This window comes from Perca flavescens, chromosome 6, assembly GCF_004354835.1.
Source record: "Perca flavescens isolate YP-PL-M2 chromosome 6, PFLA_1.0, whole genome shotgun sequence".
Taxonomy (NCBI): Eukaryota; Metazoa; Chordata; class Actinopteri; order Perciformes; family Percidae; genus Perca; species Perca flavescens.
Window position 1 is genome coordinate 39303807 of NC_041336.1, and position 24087 is coordinate 39327893.

Genomic DNA, 24087 nt, shown 5'->3' on the forward strand with positions numbered 1-24087 from the left:
ATCACCAAACTCCATGCACTAATGGGCCTTTTTTCATTTCACACATTCTGATATGTCATAGCAGTATAAGCACAAGTGTGATAACATTAATAACAACTGAATTCAATTTAGATGAGCTAGTTCCTGGTATTGTACATGCTGGCTCACCGGCATGGGACACTTAAAGGGACAGTTTACCCAAAAATACATATGTTTCCTCTTACCTGTAGTGCCATTTATCAATCAAGGTTGTGTTGGTGTGAGTTGTCCAGTGCTGGAGATAACCAGCCATAGAGATGTCTGCCTTCTCTCCAATATAATGGAACTAGATGGCAACTGTAACTGTAGCTAACCGATAATCATCTGAGCTAGCTAAGGCTACAGCTCAGCCGAGGAGGGCGCCATTAATGCCGCATGAGCCTCTCTTCCATGAGTACACTTCCTTCTGCACAGTGATACGGTTGGTGGGTGTAGTGAGGTAGAAAAAAAGAATAGTTCCTAGTACATTAAACTGCTCACAACTAGGTCTGTGGATTGTCTTGAGTATATGGCTCAAGGTTTCTGGAAAGAGACATTGCTGTTGAGTTTTTTTTAAATGTATTTGTTGGCACTTTGAGCACCACAAGCCGTGTGCCATCTAGTTCTATTTCCTTCAATAGAAGGCAGACATCTCTGCACAATGGCTGTTAACGGACTTCAAATGATCACTCAACTCTGTTAGATGGAAAATGTAAAGTTGTATTTCACAAAGCTACTGGTAACTGGAGATAGTTGGGTTTGACTGCTCCTACGTTTTGACTTGTCATAGTAGGAAAAACACAGGTGTGTTAAGATTGATGATGGCAGAATTCCATTTAGCTGCTTCAGTTTCAGGCTCCTGATATTATGCATGCTGGCTCACACTTTGTCATGGCTTATTGGGACACTTGGATAGAACAGAGCCATCGTTAATGTTATTAGTAACACTTGTGCTTTTCCTACTGTGACGAGTCAAAATGTCTATCCAATTTGGTGATGTATAAAGTATATTTATAAACAAATCCAACATTATATTTGTCCTTACTCAGTTCTGCATTAACTATGCAACCAAACGGTGTCCTAGCCATTAGATTTAAGGTGGGTCTCATTGACGGCTCACCCTTTTTATTCTTCAGCACAATATATAGTATAACTATAATGCCGTTTTAAAAAAAGGTACAAAAGATACATTTTCCAAAAGTACAGAGGTGAGGAAGGAGAATGAAGGTCTCACTGATGTTAAAGGTGATTGCTTTTTGTCCTGATGGATTAGGATATGATTTATAGTGATATTTTTGTATTGTTTGGAGTGGTCTGTTTGGTTTATCTTTTTGATTGTGATTTGTTTATGGTAAAGACTGGGGGGGTAGGACAAGAAAAGCCTATGGTTGCCACCTATCCCTTTTCGAAACGGAGTGGTCTAGTGTTATGTTGAATTATTTGCTCTTTTGTTAATTTTTAATAATATAATACATATATACAGTATATGTGTGTGTGGTATTTTTAGATTGTTCAAAATAAAGATACAGATATCATTCATATAGTATAGTACCAATCCCAACCGCCCACCCCAGCTATAACAGCACTAACCCAAAGTTTGCAGGTAACTGTTTTTAATTGGGTGTGTACATGCTAGCCGTACGAGTAGATCAAAGGCTGCATCATAAACCAGCCCGTTATTATTCTGCATGTGGAATGTTTTCCCCGCCCTCCGTCCCTGGGCCTGCAAGTGTAATGGGCTGTAAAGTGGCTCAAGCTCTGTCACTCTTTTCTAGCCCAGGAACAGACAACACCTCGCCCCCCCTCCAGCCCATTAAACTCCTACTCACTCCCACAGAGACAGCATGTAGGTTAGACAGAAACTGATCCCAAAAAAAAAAAAAAAAAAAAAAAAAAAACGGCTTCAACGTGTTTTATAATGAAGAAGTGAGGACATGACTCGATCATACATGGCGTCAGTCTTTCTGCAGTCCACACAGCTTCCCACCAGGAGCGGCTGCACTTTGTCCACATAAATTACTTCCCCCAAGACGCACACGTCTCGATTCATTGCACGTGGACCAATGGATGAGAAGAGGAATTAATCAACAGAGCAGGGGCTCTGTGTGACGCTGTTCTTCATCAGTGTGTACATTGGGATATCTCCGCTTAACAATACAAATGAGGCTACTATTGTTCTTTAATTAAAAAAATAAATAAAATAAATGTAATGGTGTTAAATTGTATTGATATTATACAATTGAATTGTCAGTGTTTTAAGAATGATTGGTCAAGTTTGCATTCCTGCTACTACCACTTGGAGTGGCAGAACCTGAAAATGTTTACCGATAACTTTTAGCTAACTATTTCAACTGTTTCTCTTTAGCTAATTATTTAAACTATTTATGCATTACCTTTAGCTAACTTTCAACTGCTACGCTAGCTTGCTAAATAGTTTTCAAGCACCCCTGATTTGGAAGCAGTTGTTCGGTTCTTTTGTTTTAAATTTGGATCATGTCCTTGACACACCCAAGGGTGATAATAGAAATGCATCATTATATGGGTCAGTGGCTTTGTTCATTTTGACAGGACTATATCCGTGCCCATCTCTGTCATCTGCTTTAACTGCAGGACTTCCCTTTTGAGTGTAGTACTTGCAGCAACTTGTTTCTTTTGTCACATTCTACTTTTGCACACCTCTTTCTGTCAGTCTCTTCACTTCATGTGAAGAGACATTGTCTGTGCTGCCAGGTGTTTAGGTGTTTAGTGTTATTAACCGTTCTTGGCATAGAGCATCAAAGAGCATGTGTTTGCTCCAAAGACTTCCTCATGGCTTCTCTCCTCTTATCATTGTCTCAGAACCTTTTTTTTTTTTTTTTTTTTTTTTTTGAAAGATTATTTTTTGGGGCATTTTTAGGCCTTTATTGACAGGACAGCTGAAGAAATGAAGGGGGGGGATGACATGCAGCAAAGGGCCGCAGGTCAGAGTCAAACCCGTGGCCCGCTACATCAAGGAGTAAACCTCTATATATGGGCGCCTGCTCTCCCAACTGAGCTATCCGGGCGCCCAGTCTCAGAACCTTTTAATACCCAGACAATAACCCCTATTCTGTCAAGTCCCATCTTCAACTAAAGAGCTGTTGCATAGAGATGGAAAATAAAAGCAAAGGTTATCTCTTGTTACAGCTAGATGTATTACTCTTAAGGCTTTGCAGTGATCTTTCATATTTCGCTGTGCTTTTCAGTGAGCTCAAAGAAGTGTAACACCCTTAAGCATATTATCAGCTTCACTACCAGTTTAAAGTAGTGAGGTTACCTGGGAACCTTTCTTTGTGTGGCTTCTCATAATCTAAACCATTGATTCCTAAAAAGTAAGATGTACTCCCCACGAGCACGTGGAAAGTAGTGAGTCTCCTGATACCTGTGCTTGTGATTCCTCTTTTCTGTCAGGCTCTCAAACGCGCTGGTATGCTTCTGGGACTTTACATTTTCAAGTTGTAGACTGCTTTAAAGGCCCTGAAAACTCATTTTCTCAATTACTAACTTCCATCTCCCAAATCGCAAGTAAGTCTGTTTCTCCCTGCTGATGTTTTTAGAGCCTAACCTTAGGTAGCTGTCACGGACCTCTGCCAAGCCAGCTTAACGTCAGTTAAAGGTTAACTTAAGCCCAGCACGGTTCTATGTGGGGGAAAAAAACACAATGGCGGAGAGAAACTAATTTGTGTTGTGGGAGTTTGAGGTGAACTCGGGAAAGCCGTTGCCACGGGTGCGTGGTCATACAGGACGTTTCGGAGCGGACTGCGGGTCCAGAAGAGAGACGGTCTCCTTAGCGTTCAGATTATATGGAAGTCACGCTCTCCTTGCCTCCTCAACTCCAAAACAGAAAGACAGACAGGAAGTTGAAACTGAAAAACACTGTCAGTGGAAGAAAAAAAACCTGTCAGCGTAAAAAAACACACTCACATGAAAAAGAAACAGAAAACAAAAAATCTGAACATCGTCATCGAAAAACACATCAAAATGCAAACACTATAAACATTTTTTACTGCCTGTGTTTTATTTTTCTGTGGAACTTTTTTCAGTGCCAATATAACTTTCCAATACAAGTGTTTCAAATTCCAATGTTTCCCTTTTCAGTTCTGGTTTTGTTTTTAATGCCAAATTGTTTTACTGTCGTCTTTACTCCATAATATTCCAGCATCTATCTACTCAAGTTATAGATTCACACGTAGGGGCTGCCCAGTGCAGCCACAGCTCTAGTGTTAGCCGTATACAGCTCCACAGGAGGAGTTGTGGGTTTTGTGCCTTGCTCAATGGCAACTCAACCAAAAAAAACCTTTCCCTTCATTTTCCTGGCTTCAACTTTGCAACCCTCCAATCACAAGCCATCTTCTCTCCTCCATCTAGATTCCCGTTGCTCTGGTTCCTTATCCCACTTTGTTTTCTTGCTCTAGGACTCACAGGCGTTCACCTCTAGTTGCCGTTTGTTATCATTAGTATGAATTACCATTGATGCGCTCAAGTGGTGAGCAGACATTGGCATGGGGACGCAGAAGACAGGGCCTTGAGTGAGGCAAATGTCCTCATCCATCATCCCAATATAGAGCCCTCAGTGGAGCGCAACCATTGTCTGCAGCAGGCAGACACCCAGGAATAGCAGATGGATGGAGGGAGGGAGGGAGAGGGCTGAGCTGATTTGTTTTCTGTGCTTTGATGTGTGTGTGTGTGTGTGTGTGTGTGTGTGTGTGTGTGTGTGTGTGTGTGTGTTTTGAAGATGATTAAATCCCTACCACCTGTGGTGTTTTTGTTGTTTGAAGACAGTAATTGCAGATAATGTGTTTCAGTGCCGATCAGCAGACTGTTGAGATCCAGTATATCCGTGCTTTGGGGAACAAAAATCCTCTTTGTACAGTACCGACTGGAGTTTTCCAAAATGTTAAAGTCAATCTATTTTTACTTTAAGTGTCCACATAGAATTTAACCTTTTTTCTTGACTTTTCCCTGTTTTTAGTTTTCTTCCCCAGACGCTACATGTGGCTGTTCACTGCTCCTAGTACTTATGATGGGTTAAATGATGATTATGGCTATATGATTGTATGTGACAAATAATAAAGGTTTCTTCTTTCTCTCTTCTAAGGTGGCGTACCTGAGACTGTGAGGCCAAAGGTCCAGTGACAGCAGGCTCTACTCGTCAAATTTGGATAAGGTCCTGGGACAGCTGAGAGGAACAGTTTTTTTTTTTTTTTTTTTTTTAAAGATAATGTTTTGGGCATTTTGGCCTTTAATTGATAGGACTGTTGTAGACAAGAAGGGAGGAGAGAGAAAAAAAATATGAAGCAAAGGGCCGCAGGTCAGAATTGAACCTTGGGCCGCTGCGTTAAGGACTGAGCCGTGGTACATGGGGCACACGCTCTACCAGGTGAGCTACCAGGGCACCCCGAGAGGAGCCTTTTGTTAACATGTACTGTATGTTTGTATATGTCACGGTGACATCCTGCCCAGCTTTCCAGTAAGTATGAGAATAGAGATTACTGCAGAAGGAAATACAGCGAGCATGCAATGGAATGGCACGTTTAGTCAAGTCAAGTTGTGGTTTCTGGTTGCTTCTGTCAACATGTTTGGTAGTGTGTCATCACCTGCTCAAACAGATTCATGTTGAAACAGGTTGGAGCCAGACTTCTAAATGTTAATACATATCCAGTAAATGCAAAAGTGGAGGAGAATGACATCAACTTTATAGATAGATAGATAGATCTCGTAGTTGTTTAAACTTTTAATCCTAATCATAGAACTAAAATTGATTTTATTTCTATGATCCTAATGTATAATTATATCAAAAAGTATCAGAGTGGTTGAAAAACTTGTATGTGAACATTGTATGTCTGCCCATTCCTAAGCTTTATTTTGTATCACCATTCTCAACAAAACAGATTAAACTGTTGTAGTTTTGAATCACCTCTTCCTTTCTTCTATCCACTGGAGAGCACTGCTGGTTGATGTGTGGGACATTGTTCTTGAGTTGGCTTTTGATGAAAAAACTTATTATAGAGGCACTTCAGCCCCAGGATGCAGCAGTACATCCTCAACTTGAGCGTAATTACAGCTTGTTGTGTGTGTGTGTGTGTGTGTGTGTGTGTGTGTGTGTGTGTGTGTGTGTGTAAAAGATTGATGGTATTTATGTAACATGAGTGGTAGCGAGAATTATTGCGGAAATGCATGGTTAAACTTCACCTTTTTAACGTTCATCATGATATGGGCTGGTCAAGTAGCTCTTACAGTATGTCAAAGTACTTTTTAGACAGTGGTCTGAATCTAGGGATGGCAATGTGGGTCTGTCATTTGGACGTCGGTCCAACACTTTGGTTTAGACTAAAATATCTCAACTTTTGGATGTGCTGCTATTAAACTTTTATACAGACATCATGGTTCCCGGAAGATGACTCCTATTGACGTTGGTGATCCACTAGTCTATATCCACGACGTTCACTTCCGGGATTGCGCCGGTGCTGCCTGAAATTCCACCGGATGTCCCTGATTTAGGCCGGATGATCCTTACCTTGGGCTTCCTTTGTGTTGGGGTTCTAACCTCCGGTGGATTTATGAGGACTATGGTTAACTGCTCCTCAGATCTCCGCAGGGTAAATCCAGACAGCTAGCTAGACTATCTGTCCAATCTGAGTTTTCTGTTGGACGACTAAAACAAACTTTGAACGTACACATGTTCCACCAAAACAAGTTCCTTCATGAGACTATTTAACAGAGGCACCGTGGCTCTGTACGGTGCTTAGAATGTTTAGTTCTGATTAGGGCTGGGCGATAAAACGATAACGATATGTATCGCGATAGACACATAATCAATATCAATAGAAAATGCGGTCAATAAAATGTTCGATAACTTGTTTTTTTTCATCAGAAGAAACCAGAGGTTGTGAATCAAGTTTGGTTGCATGAACAAAGGCCCTCACTCTTTGGCAACCTAGCAACGTGGGGAGTGACACTCTAACAGCCAATCATGTAACAGCATCATGTTTGGTTGCGCCACATCGCTGTCTCGTGTTCTTCAATAACAGAACCGGCGTGGAGTGGAAAGTGAGTGCCGCAGCGAGCGAGGAAATCATTGATAAAACAGGAAAAGTCAGTATGGCAGTTTTGGGGATTTTATAAGTCTGACCGTAGTCAGACCAATGTCGTCAGACCAACACTGGTAATACCATAAACTTGTTTTACCACTTTAGCCACGCTCACACTTTGGAGCACAGCCGTATTCGCCATCAACATCCAACAACATCTGCAGCTGCAACATGGCACAAGCAGCATACCGCCATGGAGAGGTACTCTGCATCAGCGCCTTACTAAACACTACAAGCAGCAGACCACCATGGAGAGGTACTCTGCATCAGCACCTTACTAAACACTATAAGCAGCAGACCACCATGGAGAGGTACTCTGCATCAGCGCCTTACTAAACACTACAAGCAGCAGACCACCATGGAGAGGTACTCTGCATCAGCACCTTACTAAACACTACAAGCAGCAGACCACCATGGGTACTCTGCATCAGCACCTTACTAAACACTACAAGCAGCAGACCACCATGGAGAGGTACTCTGCATCAGCACCTTACTAAACACTACAAGCAGCAGACCACCATGGAGAGGTACTCTGCATCAGCACCTTACTAAACACTACAAGCAGCAGACCACCATGGAGAGGTACTCTGCATCAGCACCTTACTAAACGCTACAAGCAGCAGACCACCATGGAGAGGTACTCTGCATCAGCGCCTTACTAAACACTACAAGCAGCAGACCACCATGGAGAGGTACTCTGCATCAGCACCTTACTAAACGCTACAAGCAGCAGACCACCATGGAGAGGTACTCTGCATCAGCACCTTACTAAACGCTACAAGCAGCAGACCACCATGGAGAGGTACTCTGCATCAGCACCTTACTAAACGCTACAAGCAGCAGACCACCATGGAGAGGTAGTCTGCATCAGCACCTTACTAAACACTACAAGCAGCAGACCACCATGGAGAGGTACTCTGCATCAGCACCTTACTAAACACTACAAGCAGCAGACCACCATGGAGAGGTACTCTGCATCAGCACCTTACTAAACGCTACAAGCAGCAGACCACCATGGAGAGGTACTCTGCATCAGCACCTTACTAAACACTACAAGCAGCAGACCCCAATGTAGAGGTACTCTGCATCAGCACCTTACTAAACACTACAAGCAGCAGACCACCATGGAGAGGTACTCTGCATCAGCACCTTACTAAACGCTACAAGCAGCAGACCACCATGGAGAGGTACTCTGCATCAGCACCTTACTAAACACTACAAGCAGCAGACCACCATGGAGAGGTACTCTGCATCATCACCTTACTAAACACTACAAGCAGCAGACCACCATGGAGAGGTACTCTGCATCAGCACCTTACTAAACACTACAAGCAGCAGACCACCATGGAGAGGTACTCTGCATCAGCACCTTACTAAACACTACAAAGAAATAACGGAGGCAGACGTGCTGAGCACTGTCCAGAAGCCAGGTTACCAACCTAGCACTAAACCTGCAGAAAATAGTTCCTTCTCAGGTTTCTTATATTTAGCTAACACGTTGCACTATTTTATGACACTTTATTAAGCATTTCTTACTTATTCTTTAATTTTGCACCTTAATGTTTAGAGATAATTGTTAAGTGTTCATTGTGATTTTAGACCTGTTTACATTTTAATTATTTGAGTGTTTTCCATGGTTGTGTTGACATTTCTGCTTTTATAACTGAGGGGATTATAATCAGAGCAGGGTTAAGTTTAAAATAAAAATGTTTAAATTTAATATATTTTTCTCCTGGTCCTTATTTTAAATAGGTCATAAAAAATATCAATAATTATCAATATTGACCAATATGAAAAACTTATATCGTGATACAGTTTTCAACCATATCGCCCAGCCCTAGTTCTGATTGATCATGATTTGTGATGGCTCCAGAACTATCAGATGGAATGCCATGAAATTTGCAACACACTCATGGTCCGCAAAGGTTAAATTCTATTCATTTAAATGATCCCCTGCCTTTTTATCTAGTGTCACCATTAAAGTCAAAGTTTTCACTTTCTTAATATCAACCAGGTGCATTGGCACATTTTGTACAAACATTCATGGTTCCCAGATGATTTATCCTACTGAATTGTTCCTCTAGCACCACCATGTCTCGACAACTATTGAATGAATTGCCATGACATTTTGTACACACATTCATGTTCCTCTAAAGATGGATTTTAATAACTTTTTTTTCTTTAGTTTATGACCAAATACTTGCGAAACGAATCAGCATCCCCATCAGCATCAGCTGTACTTTGTGTTCAGTGTTGATTAGCAAATGTTAGCACTCCAACATGCTAAACTAAGATGGCGAACACGATGAACATTAAACCTGCTAAACATCAGCACATTAGCACGTTAGCATTGTTATTGTGAGCATGTTGGCCTGCTGACATTATCGGTTAGCTTAAAGCCCCGCTGTACAGGACAGCCTGGGAGCCGCTAGCATGGCTGTAGAGTTTTGATGCATTTTGATGTGTTAGTTTTGTTTCTTTGTAAGATAGATGTTTTAATCATGTAATATTTTTTGATATACATTTCTGAATTCATTTTATGATGTGTGGATCAGTGTCATTTGAAAGCTCAAGATTAGACCATTTTCACTGTGTTAACCAGCTAAACTTCCTGCAGAGCTCAGTCAGTTGAGTAAAGCAAAATGATCCATTACTGCTGGAGCTTACCATTCCTACACCTCTGCCTCATGGCTTGTGAACACGACATACCGTCTCCGTAGGTTATCTCTGACCAGCAATGCAGCATATTATGTACCTGAATGTCTATTTTTACAAGCTCTTAGTAGAAACGGGGGACTATTTTTTTTCTGCTCCTGACTGCATGCCTGGATCTACTGAATGCTGATGCGGCAAGTGACAATTACTTTTAAAAATACAAAGAAGTATTGTGCCCACTGAGGCGGCAAAGCAGAGAGTGAATTGGCTAATTAAATACATCCAACACTGAACCGTCATGGGGTTCTTATTTCCTTTCTGCCCTTTCTCCACAAGTGCAAATGAAGTAGGCTCTAAATAACCCATTTATTTCAAGCCCGCTGAGCAGAAGGAGCTACTTTTTTAAACACACCAACGGACACAGTCACCCAGGAGCCTTGAGGAGTTGCAGGCACTCTTTCTACCCTTGATGGACAAAAGAAAGTGTCAAATTAAAAGTTTTTTGGCCAGTACACCGCTTTCTATTGACACCGTGCAGCTCATTAGCCTTTTCAGACAGTTATCTCATGAAAAATCTGAACAAAGGTCTACTCCATATTCAGCCTCAGTAATTACTTGTCCTTGGCTGGAGGACAGTTTTTGATTGCTCTTCTTATACATGAGTGCAGTAGATGTAAGGAAAAAAAAATGGAAATTATATCCAACTGCCGTACTTAGGCACAGTGGTGAGTATAGTAACTATGCTCACAATGACAATGCTAACATGCTGGTAATGTTTACCATGTTCAACATCTCAGTTTAGCGTGTTTGCATGTATACTGTAGCTGAGGCTGATAAGTATGGCATCAGTTTTGCAGGTATTTGGTCATAAACCAAAGAACTGGACAAATAAGCATGTTAATCTGATGATGTTCCTAGAGGAAAAGGTTTCACCAAAGCTGAGCCAATTCATTCTGAGGGGCACATAAAGGTCTATAAGCTTCATGGCAATTCATACAATAGTGTTTACTCAAAATCACAAATGTTTGAGGAAAAGTCAGGGGATCACCAAAACCATTAAGACTCATCATCTGGGGAACATTAATATCTGTACCATATTTTTGGTAATGCTCAAAGATATTTTACTGGATAAGTGAAAACTTTGACCTGCTGGTGCCACTAGATGAAAAAGTCTAGCGATAACCAAAGTCTAATGGGAACCAAGCATGCCTGTACCAAATTTCATGGCAATCCATCCCATAGTTGAAATAGTTGTTTCACCAAAAAACTAAAATGTTAACCTGTTGGTGGTGCTACTTTTCCTGTAGCACCACCAACAGGTTAACATTTTTGTCTAGGACCCACCAAAGTCCGTAGGCTTCATCTTTGGGGCCAACGTCACCAAATTTCATGGCAATCCATCTGATAGTTGAGATATTTCATCCAGGAACTACATTTTTATTATTTTATTAATACTGTTTATTGATCCCCAGCAGGGAAAAATACAATTTACAATTTACACTCTGTTTTGTTAGAAAACACACAGGCCTGAAATACACACAGACATGCTCAGGACCTATTCATGCAGATGTCCGAGTGAGTGGGCTGCCAGTGCTGGACCAGCGCCCTGAGCGGTTGGGGGGGTACGGTGCCTTGCATAAGAGCACCTGGCAGTGCCCAGGAGGTGAACTGGCATCTCTCCAGCTACTAATCCACACTCTGTACTTTGGTCCGTACTGGGACTTGAACTAGGTTCCTAAAAAGTTTAAGTTTTCACCTGACGGCAAATATATGTAGTATATTTTACTTTGCAAGGCAGAAGTAAAATCTGAGAAACATTTGTATTCTCCAGTACGTAGACGCAACTCCTTACCCAGAACTCCCCGCTTCCTCTATAACTTCTCTCCCGTTGGAGATTAATGTCCATTAAAACCACATGTGACATCACACATATGGAGTGATCAAGTCTACGGGCGCCACAGTATGAATTTCAAATTGGATTTTCCAGGCCTTTGGTTTTGCTAATGTGTTTGATATTATTTTCAGATTAAGCGAGACAGCGATGTGTGAGATTACAACGTGGCCACTGTAGAAGAGATCCTTTAGGGAGAGGTCAAGCCATAAAGCTTGTCTCATTTCAGAAAGGAAATGAGGCATTAGATTGAGTTCCTGTTTTAGTCACCCAATCCTAAATGGGTCATCTATCCTGAGAATCTGCGAAACAGGGATCACAGAATCTTTGCTCTTTTCTTCTTTTCCCAAGTTAAGGTGAAAAGTAAAGATAAATTATATATCTATTAAAGTCAACTTTGTTATAACCATAGTTTTCTTAGGGTTGCACAGGTATTATGGTCTGTTTCTGGATTTGAGAATACTGCACTTTGGCCCCACTGTGCTCTCTGGATCATCCAATTTGTCCATTTACTGTACCCATTTAATTTATTGCTTTTGCCAAATACCTCAAAAAAAAGGGCTGAATGGGAATTCAGAATGAAAGAATATTACCTTCTAAGTTGTCCCTGTGCTACTTTCCATTGTAAAATTGTATGTACAAACCATTGTTGTCAGATATGAAGTGCCATGCAAAGAAAATTGCATCCTTTAGTTAAACGTTTTCTCAACAAATATTGGTTGGATGGACGTGAAATTTTGTACAGACATTCAAGATCCCTATAGGATGAATTCTAATGACTTTGGTGATGTCATTACATTTTCTTCTGCTTCCACCATGAGGCTGACATTCTTAGTTTTTAGTAAAATCTCTTAAAATGTTGATGTTATGTTATGCCCTTGTTATGTTGGTAGGGGCGGTAAATAGCTGTTAATTCACTTGGATCAGACTTAATGGGTAACGTTTCGCATGCAGGTACAGAAAGGACCGCCTCAAAGAGTCGCTAGCATGGTTGTTGACTTTAAGTTATCTCAAGTCGTACCGTCTTCCCTTCATCTAGCTTCCCCAACTGCCCCATAACTTTAACAACCAGCCCACCTCCTACACCCATATATCCGCCTGTCTCTCCCTCTGCAACTCCCCCATCTTGCCATGGGGCATATCAGTGTGGCCTTCAGGGGCTGGTTAGTTTGTCCATTGGTCCCAACTAGCCTCAGCAAAAACCATGCCAAGCCTTCCAACAGGCGCAGACCACAGAGTCAACCTGCTCCTGGGGAAGAATGACAGCTGCCTCAGCGAGCACGAGGCCAGAAAAACAGATATCCATAAAGCACATGTGGAACTTAGAATGTTTGTTTGTGACAAGTCAATTTAATTAATTTAATTCTTAATTCAATTTTATTTATAGTATCAAATCATAACAAGAGTTATCTCGAGACACTTTACAGATAGAATAGGTCTAGACCACACTATAATTTACAAAGCCCCAACAATTCCAACAATACAGTTACAGTAACAATTACAGTAATTCCCTCAAGAGCAAGCAGTGCGACAGTGGCGAGGAAATAAATGACAGACAGAAAACTGCTTATGAGTGGCTGATGCAATGTGAGAATACAGTATGTGAGAATGAAACTTGTCAAATGCATCAGCAATGTTTCAGTTGTTTAGGTTGCAGAAAACACATCAGCTTTTGATTTTCAAACATGATGCAAAACCTCATTCCTAAAATTGGAAAGAAAGCATGGTGGTAGTTGGGCAGACAGACACGGACTGAGTTGAAAGCTCTGGTCTGACAGGCAGGAGACATTTTGAGCTGACAGCTGACAGAGGAGATGGAAGCCCTGCTGGAAGTGGGCTGTTAGAAAGCTGCTTCTGCCGCCGCTGCAGCTTGATATCTCCTCCAGCCCCAGGGAAGATGAATCGGCTGCTGCTTCGGAGTCTGGAGACACTGGGGAGCTTTTGCAAAATGCTTAACAGCAGTTGTGTTTGCCATGTATTATAGAAAAATATGCAGTTACGTTTCCTGTTGCTGCTAATCCCCAGTCCTTGGGGAGATGCATAGTGTGTGGTTTGGAGTCAAGAACACGTTGATTCAAAATGAACAAAATTATTTTTACAGGTAGAATCTGGGCATTCAGATTCAGACTTTGCTTTTACTTGTGTGTTTTGTGTTTTTTTTGTTATTTAATGAGCATTGTTGGAGGTGCCTGAGGCCTAAGATCTTCATTGCCTTGCCTACTTCTTTATTGTTGTGCAAATGACAACTAAAACCTTGAACAATAGAACCAAAAAACGAATGTAAAAATTAAAGATGGCTTTTTAAGAGGTAGCCAGTGTCTTTTGACACAATGCAATAGACCACATCTGGTGGATTGCAGACTTTTGTTCCAAAATTGAGCTCTTCTAACTAGCAAAGATAGATCATTCAGCTGTGTCCCATGAATGAGATGACAGCAATATGGACTGCTGTACTGCTGCTGCTTCAGGGAGGATCTAAATGAGGGATGGATAGAACTGGTAACAGGAAGGGACGGATGTTAACAGCAGGACAATCTGTCAGCACTCGCGGCTAAAACGAATGATCCAATCTCCACAGACTCATGTCTCCTCTGCATGCCTCATGGGGGCTGTGCTGTGGCTATTGCCGCTTTGGACCTTCGAATGAAGAGCAAAGTACATAAACAGGAATTGATCTTTTCTTATGGTAATATCAGGCAACAGTAGGCTATTGCCATTGTAGCAGTAGAGGTTACGTAGATCTTGACAAAGGTACATTGTCAGAAATCTCTGGCCAGTTGTTCAGAATTAGGCTACAACTACAATGACTTGAGTATTGGGTTTGAATAGATACTGAAGTGAAATTTTAGTGCAGGCTGTGTTAATTCGCCCGAAACAGCCAATGTACAGACGTTAGGTGTAAGCTAGCTAGAAACAGATGCACCGACCATGTGTATGGGAGTGTGCTTGTTCTTATGTATGTGTTCAGCTCAGCCTCAGACCTGACCAAAGACTCCTGCTTTTTCTGTAATTTTACTCCAGTCTCTCTCCTCTGTACATATGAAGCACATTCATAAAGCCCCAGAATAATACAAAATCTTTTGCACAAGTTGAAACATGTTCAAATCACACATTCACATTTTTGTTTTAGTTTGCACCGTCCCGGGCAAATTAGCTCCCACTTATCTTTCTATTGAATTCTATGGCAATCAAGCCACCTCTAAAATTTGCCTTTTGACAGTAAGAGTCTTGCAGCCATGCTAGTGGTTCTGTGTGGCTGTACTGAAACCCAGCAGTGCTTTGAGCTAAGTGCTAACATCAGCATGCTACAGTAACATGCTCCCAATGACAAAGCACCAACTTTTAGTAGATATACTGTTTGCATGTTCAGCATCCTAATTTAGCATGCTGACATTTTCCAATTAACAACAATAAACGTTCTATAGTTTCTGAGATATTTCAGTCTGGTTCCAACATGCCAATACTGCCGTCCCCAGAGCCACGCCACTATCTGTGACAATACATAGCCAATTTCTTTCCCCAAATGTAAAAAAAAAATTAGAGGCTCCATCTTTTCAGCATTACCAGAAAAAAACTTTAGCCAGGGAGAGAAAAGCAACTAGGGCCCAACATTTCTCTCCTGTCCTCCCCTTCACTTCTCCAGGACTTTCAGCTGATTGCAGCCCCCAGGGTTAAAGAGTCCTTCTGTTTGTGTAGCTGAACTGACCCCTAGAACCCTAAAGCAACACATCCTTCTCCTGATAAACCCAAGAGAAGTGAAAACCTGGAACCAAAGCGAATAATGGGCAGAGACATATTCCCACTGGCCAACCAATGGTTTCCACTGTCTCTGTGTGTGCATGAGTGCCAGTTTGTGTGTTACCCATTGCCTCTTGCCAAAGAGAGGCCTTTTTTTCTGTTCCAACATATTTCCATGAATCTATATTTAGATGGGATTCAATGTGATGAGTCCAGATTTCTGAATGGTTCCAGCACTGTGCACATTGTGAGTCTCTGAGGCATTAACGTTCTGAAGTGCGAAAGTCCCAATTTTCCTGGAGCAGCTCCTGAATTATAGTTCCCTTCGCACACAGGTCTCCTATGGCAGCTCGTATTAGACAGAAGCCTTTATTCAGGGGAGGGTTTGTCGCTGAGACAGAACAAAGCCTACCGCTATCCCACAGAGGCGACAGGTGGAGGGGAGGACGTTTTGACAAGTTTAGAGCATCATCTCATCTACTTTCTTGTCAAAGTGCCCCTTCTCTTTTCTGCTACAATGTCTTCTACAGCTCAGAGAGAAAAAATGACTAAACTATTTCCCTGTACATGAATTTCCTTGTCTTCTTTCCGTATTACTCACCTTAATTGTTCTGGGGTGGCAGGAGCATCACAATGGATATTTCAAAACTTAGAAAAAAAATCAAACCAAAACTAATGAAACAGCTAGAAACCATTAGGAGTAAGTGTTTATTAATGGATGAATACAGACATTTTCAGCCATCACAGAAGTTTCACCTCCTTTTAACTAATCCCACATTTTGTGCACGGTGCATGTCTTTGCATTATCTCTGTGTCATTTTACCAAAAATCTGAAAACAAGGCTGGGATATTCAGGAGTTAAAACCTAAATATTGGACCTGCCTGTCACTAACTGCCTCTCATCGATGACCGAGTCAATCCTCACGATGCCTGCGGCTGCGTATCTGGCAGCGTGTTGTGTTGAATTTAATAGCTTCTGTAACAAAGTTAAGAAATGATTCACTTCAATTTGCTGAGAGCTTCATATGTTGAACTGTGCTGTACTGTACGTGGAGAATGAATCATGGCCACGATATGAAGCTTTAATGTAATTTTTGCAGGGGAAAGAGGGAGACGGAGACAGGCAGTTTTTCTTTTCTCTTTGCTTTATAATTGCAGTGCACGTTATTATGTGCAGGAGTTAGCGGGGACGTTTTCACCACTGATGTCTTTGTAATTGCAATACACAAGTTTTAAATGTCACTCTGCAGTACCATACTGTGGCTTCTGTACGTGTAAAATAATCATTAGAACACATTGACTAAAAGTGCCATAGACAGGAAGTGGGAGCAATGTGTTTCCCCACCTACAAACACTTACGTGAAATAGAATATAGGCAAACATTTCATATGGAAATAGTGAAGTAAATGTTATATTTTCCTTTGACTCTGATGACCAGGATTCATTTTACAAACACCCACTAGTTGTACTTATCTAAAACTGAAACCTTGCTCAGCCTTAAAAGGGGCCCTCCACAGATTTTACACGTCAAATTCAATTTACTAGTTATGGGAAGTACTATTTAAACTGTTGTATAATGTTCTATGTGGCTTTACAACTAAGGTGATGTAATCAGGGTTGTTATGGTGCTGCTGAAATATTCTAAAATGTTTTATGTCCCTTTTATTGTGAATAATTATTTATTGGTATTTAGTACATACCATTATATAAGGTGAGGTAAAGGCTATCCACAAATGTACATGTATTGGTCAATATAAAACTAGCAATCAACTAAATGATCAAACAGAATGGGGGAAAAAAAAACAATAACTAAATACATTTGAATGAAGAAAACAAAAGAGATACATAAAATAAAATAAATAATAATTTCTGACTCACCCTTGCCCCATTCTTCAAACCCCTCCCTTTGGATCCCTTTGGCGATGGTAGTGCTTTTATTTCATGCAGTATATGGTGGAGTGAAATAGGTTCTGTGTATAAACTTAAAATGAATGAATCAAAGTTGGGCTTCCTGGAAGATAGTTGCAAATTCTGCCAGATTTGTTGCAAAATTAGATGGGAGCTATTTGAGGGGAGGTCCGCTTTCCACAGTCAGTGAATAGCTATGGGCTTACAAGAGGCTTAGGGCCCTATCCTGCACCCGGCGCAGCGCAAAGCCCGACCCAAGTGTCTTTGCTAGTTTAAGACCGTCCCAGTTGTCAGTTTCTCGTCCAGCGCCCACGTCGTTTAAACAGCAAATGAACCTGCGCCCATCTGTGGCCCATGGGCGTGCTGGTCTTACAGGGAGGTGTGTTCAGGTGCATTCTGGGCGTATTGCTATCTTGAGGCAGTGGGAAGTGAACACGCCATTGACCAACAAAAACCTGGTCTAAAGTCAATAACGCAGCATTTCATTGTTATTTTAACAGAGCATTAGTAAAATGATCCCAGATTTGTTACACACACACATGCAAAAGATTAAAAATAAAAATATTACGGTGCAAATCCTGCATCATAATAGCAATGCTCCAAGGTCCAAACGCGCCTGGCTTTTAAAGGGAATGGGAGTGTCACGCCCAGTGACAGTCTGGTGTGTGTGTGTGTGTGTGTGATTGTGTTTTGTTTTATTTCTTCAGTCTGCAGGCTGGTTGGTGTGGTTTGTTTTCTGTCTGTGATCCTCACTCTCCACAGTGTGTGGACACGCCCCTCCTGCTGTTCTCTCCCCACACCTGACACCATGAACTCATCAGCGCACCTGCAACTCATCTGCTCATCATCCACCTACAAAGACCAGTCTGACTTTCCTCTCCCTGCTGGATTGTTAGCTTACCTCCAGTATGTGTTTCCTCCAGCCTACATGCAGTATTTCCAGTCTTGTTTTGTATCTAATTTGTCTGTTCCGTGTTCCCACCTTTGGAATCTTCTGCCAGTACAATCTTTCCTTGGACCCAGCATCTCCCCTGCCAACCCAGCTATCTCCAGAACCAGCACCTACACCGTAGGCTCTGCAAACACCGGACTCACCACCACCACTGCCAGCCCTAGCCTGCTTAAGACCCAGACCCTCACACTAACCGTTGACTTTCATTATTCAATAAACAAATTATTTTTGCACCAGTTCCAGTCTCTGTGCCTGAGTTCTGTCCCCAACCGTGACAGGGAGATGACTCTCTGATTGGTTGATTGCATGTTACGCCCAAAACACACCTCTGGTTAATGAAGACAAGTACAACCCTTTTGAACCATGCGCCCGGCGCACGGACCCTTTTTTCTGCCGTCAAACTAGCAGAAGTGGATTTGGACACGCCCTAAACACACCTGCACCATGGGCTTACGCCGTGCGCTTAGATTGTTAAAATAGGGCCCTTAGTCTATAGCCACAACGTTCCACTTCCGGGATTGCTCTGGTGCCGAAAAGCAGCCTTGTTCAATTCTATACATTGACTTTTTTCTGCTACAGCCTTACTTGGTCTGGTATGACCAGTAGTTTATGGTGGCTAATGATAGCTAATTTGAGATTGAGTTGTGTCAGACATTACTGAGTCAGTTAGCTGACTTTATTGTGCTTCTTTTACAGTATATTTTAAGATTTTTTTGGGGGTGGGATACATTTTATTATTTTTTATTTAGGCATTATTAATCCGGTAGGTCCCAAGCTGCGAGTTGGAAGCCCTCCAAAGGGGTCACAAGATAAATCTCAGGGGCAGATATGAATATGATCATTTCCTAGAAAGTGGAAAGAACGATGTCATTTAGCACTAATAAGAGGGAAAATAGGAATTTCCGTAAATCAAAAGGTTCAACATAAACCAAAGTAAATAGTAATTTATGATTGGAAACTTTGTTCTTCATATATGTCTTTCAATACTTCAATACTGCCTTCCCTTCTGTATGTGGCTCTCAGCTCCAAGCACATTGGTTCCTACCAAAGACATACGGTACAGCTCTAAAAGCAGCTCACAAATATAGTGTTACAGTACATTTTTAAGATTAACAGTCATCCCATAATTACCACTTGTGGCCACAGAGGCTCCTATGACCTCATCATAGACTGTATAAAAAAAAGACCTGATAAACTGATCTGTGCACATTTGAAAAACATTTGTTTTGTGAAAAAAAAGTAAGTTTTACATGATTTCTTTCTTCAACATGTAATCAGCTGTTTTGGAGTTTTGAATTTCAGAAGAGCAAGCGGAACTCTAGTGTAATGTGTAGCCATAGTGTGTGAGCCACACAGCTCTCTGTTGTTGTTTCATAGCACTAAATGATGCCTCTCAGGGCTGTCAGCGTCTCAGCAGAGGATGTTATTACAGCAGCCTCCTTCCTATGATCTTCCTCTGTCTCTTCTTGTTATCCAATAGCTCCTTTATTACTTGAACAGCTCCATCATCACTGCTGAAGAGAAGAGAGCAACAGGCCGTGAAGACTGGGCTAATGTCCCTAATGTGATTGTGTGTCGTGTTGCTTATAGGACGCAGTATGTATACACCTCATCAACGCTGGTGGGGAAAACACAGCTCCAACTGAGAGAGGGTGACTAACTGGCCAGTAGGGACGCTGATGTGATTACAGTGTGTGTGCATGCACAGCCAATCTGTTGTCATTAACATTTTACAGTCCTCTTTGTAACATCAGTGGGCCGCAGTATTATTGCCCGTAGCCTTGGCCTGCCTGCAACCCTGCCAGTCTTGTTCAGGATCATTGCTGATGAACGCAGGATGTTAGAAAACTCTGGTAATGGGCACAGCGAGGAGGAAGCCTTTCATTTTTCCACAGCAGCTGTCTGCTTGACTTTGTACACCCTCACACACACACACGCACGCACGCACACACGCACGCACACACACACACACACACACACACACACACAAGCACACACACGCACACATCTTTATAGTCTCTCCCCCACTAATTAAAGTTGGCGTTTACCTGATGTCCTTGAAGCTAAATTAGCTTGCAATCTGCAGTTCTTGATTTTCAAAAAGTTTCTTTATAAAGCATATTTCATAACAACCAACTGTTGCCCAAGATTGAAACACCATCATATTATTATAATACATACTGTAGCCTACACACAACACACACCACATTTGATATATTTAGTCAGGTTATGTACTTTGCGCCGGCTTTGTAATGCCTACATAACCTGCACTTTATGTAGTATATTGTATTCTGTATTCCTGTATTGTATTGAATGTGAAACTGTATGTTGTCTTGCACGCTTATGCTTTATTCTTGGCCAGGTCGCCGTTGCAAATGAGAACCCGTTGTCAATGGCCTACCTGGTTAAATAAAGGTTCAATAAAAGTAAATAAATGTGAATATACGTTTTTCAACCAAAAGATCTCATTGTGTTGAGATGTCAAAAAATGTTTTCTGGATTTCAGATTATAAACCATTAACACCATAGAAGAAGGTCACAAAGAAAGTTGTCTCAGGATCAGGATTAGGTCAATGTTTTCTGTTCTATAAGTCACAAAATGTTGTGATGATGTCACTACTTGACAGTAGTGAAAGAAGTGTTCATTTCCTTCACTTACAAAAAAACGCCCTAATCAACACGTTACAAATAAAAGTATCAAAAGTGGGCGTCCCAGTGGCCTAGTATTGGGAGGTTTACTGTATGTATTTTTTATATTGTGTATGTCCCCTTTCTCTCTTCCCATGTTTCCTGTCTGCATCGCTACTGTTGTTGTAAAAATATGAAAAAATGCCCAAAATTTGAAAGATAAGTTTTATTCAGGCAGCAACGTGGATCCTTTTAAAGTATTAAATGATTACATATATTATAGGATGATTTTTACTGACCCATTAACAGGAAGTGATTCTACCTGCTTTAAGTATTGGGTATTATCTGCCGCAGCAGTGGATATTTTTAAAGCCGTTGTAATGTTTTGTGTGTAAAAATCATACTTTTTAAGCATAGTGGAGTTATAAACGAAACTATAAATTCAAAACGGAGATACTCAAGTAAAGTACAAGTACTTCAAAACTGTACTAAGTGTATTCATAAACAAATGTACTCATTTACTTTCCAACAGTGCTACCAATAGTGCATCTATAATGTGTAGAAAGACTAAAGTGAAATTCAAAGTCTGTGGGATAAATCAGTGATCTCTACATTTAAATCATACTTTACTCAAATACAAAAAAAATACAACACAGGCAGGACTTTCAGCAATCAGATACCCGAGTCTGTCTGAATACCTCATGGACTCTACAAGTCTGGATTCCCTCATTATGTGACAATGAAACGTTGAAATTGATTGATGATTATGTGAAGACAAGACTGGGAGAAAAGTTCTGGGGTTAAACACACATTAGTGACCGAGCACGCTCATAGTTTCATAGCATGCAAATACAAAGGCCAAAAAACTAAATGGATTTTTTAAGACAATCATGAGATCTTCGTCAGATGACTGCGGATCTAGCGGGTCACCCACACTGGGTCAAACTGAAGAAAAAAAAAAACAGGCTGGGATTAAGTAGAAAGGAACATTAACACAGAGCTCACCTACATATTCTCCATCAAATCAAGGAGATACATTATACGTGGAGTAACAATGCCCCACAGACATCGGTTTATAGGATTCATTTTGAAATAAATCAATCTTTGACAAATGGTGTCTCTGAGGGAAGATAGAAGAAAAAAGAATTTGAGAAAAAGTTAAAAGGAGGGAGAACGTATCAAGAGCTATGGCACATGTTTTCTCAAAATGCAGTGACTTCACCACAAACCTTTGTGGTTACTGAATTGACACCCATTTTGGCTGGCCACACCACAGGGCTCATGTTTATCCTCCCTCTGTTTAAGGGATTTGTGAAAGAGCGTGAGAGATTAATCCCTCTTGAGCTGCACTTTTTGTATACTCCAGTGAATTGCAAGAATTTGGTTTTCATCAGGAGAAAGTGGATTTTTAACTCAAAATGCCAAGTCGTGATGAGCCAAAAAGAAAGGTCTTAACCTGGTGTTTGATCCTACAAAGAAAAATATGGAACATGTGAGCTGGTATGTAGATTGGACATCACCTTACAAAAGCTAATTGAGTTTTAATCCCTCTCATCTCGGACTGGCTCATGTACAGAGGGGTAACTGGAGAGATCCTAATTGCCCAAAGCGTCGGCTTGTGGACGGTAATAGAGGTATCGTCAAGTACAATCTGATATCTACATATGAAGCTCACGTTACACAGCACTTTCAGAATATTGCATTTCATCTGTCGGGAGGCTGTCTGAGCCTGTAGAGTATCTGAAGCCTATTTCATTATTCTCCAGAGCTGCTGCCAGACAGCTTTACTGGCATCCAGGCTTGTCTCCTTTCATACAGAGAATAGAAGATGACAAGATGGAGAGCAAAGGGGCGGAACGACATACTTGACAACTGGGGGCCAAGATTGTATCTGGAGAAATGTGAATGTATGTATTTTCACATTCCCTGAAGCTCCCAGGAGAGAGGGCTGTAGTTGATGTCTTGGGTAATTCACACACACATATGGGAATGTTGTAAAAGGTTATCAGACAAGTCCAAGTGTAACTGTAATCAATAAATAATATTGTTAGATACATAATTTTTAAACATGTATTTATTGAGTTTTTGTACATTTCACGGACAAAAACAGTACAACAAGGCACATAACGTAAAACAGAAAAGAGACCAAGGATCAAATGTAGTAGCTGTAGGACCCACAGTCATGAATCTGTGCATCCATAGCTGTATGCTTACATGAAAAACATACAGCAGTTGTTTATCTCAACAGCGGCACACTACAGGCATTAGTATGTTATCTTATTTAGAAAAAAAAGAAAGTCCAGCTAGTTAACACTCCAGCCAGTTAGATACATAATTAAAATGCTGTGTAAAAATAAATGTAAAGCTTTACACTTTTTCTCAGACATCCAGGTAAAGAAATTAATAGTCTATTTATTTTTACCACCAATTTTAGCTAATTTTATTTTTCAACTCCTTAGTTGTTGTTGTTTTTGTTTTGTTTTTTTTGGGGGTGTCTTGGTACACATTTATCATTTATTTCCTTTAAATACATGGGAACATTTTCATTTTCCTCACCACTTTTCTCAGTTTTTCTGGGCGTGTCCATGTCCAAGCATGTCCAGGGCAATGATTGGTTGCCCTTTCAATCAGCCTTTACAGTTAACCCTCCTGTTGTCCTCGGATCAAATTTGACCCATATTCAAAACGTTTCTATATCAGAAATTTGAGTTTCTTGCAACCAAGTTGTTAAAAAATAACGTGGATGGTTCCATACAACCATTACTCTTCACAAGTAAAATAAAAGATCAGCTCAGTACTTTCATTGAATGTGGGTGTTTTATTCAATTTTATGGCATTTGGAGAAAAAAAATGCAAAAAGAACGTTGAAGAGAGTGACAAAAATGTCGGAAATAGCTTCAAAAATGTGGGGAAAAAACAACAAAAAAAGCGCAGGAAAAATGTGACAAAAACATCGGTAAGAAGTGACAATAAAACGTATAAAAAACTTTAGGGAAAAGGGACAGAAGTGTCGAAAAAGACGACCACCATTGAAAAGACAATGTTAATTATACACTGCATGGCATCACTGTATAAACCCTTATAACAGTAGCTAACTGTATTAGCCTGCAAGCTAACACAAGCAAAGCTAGCTAGCTAACAATACTTTGGTTTACTGACACCTAAGGTTGCCAACTTTGTCATTATGAAATAAGGGACAAAAGGTGGCC

General features: G+C 40.9%; 1 protein-coding gene across 3 annotated transcripts in view; it reads left to right on the forward strand.

Moving 5' to 3' along the window:
- The window catches only part of ube3d (ubiquitin protein ligase E3D), a 39638-nt gene extending 33707 nt beyond the window's left edge, over positions 1-5931 (forward strand). For all 3 annotated transcript variants that reach the window (XM_028581753.1, XM_028581752.1, XM_028581754.1), the window contains one exon: positions 5114-5931. In XM_028581753.1, coding sequence (XP_028437554.1) covers positions 5114-5134 — 21 coding nt within the window. In that variant the 3' untranslated portion in view covers positions 5135-5931. The remainder of the gene's footprint in view (positions 1-5113) is intronic.
- Positions 5932-24087: the final 18156 nt, after the last annotated feature.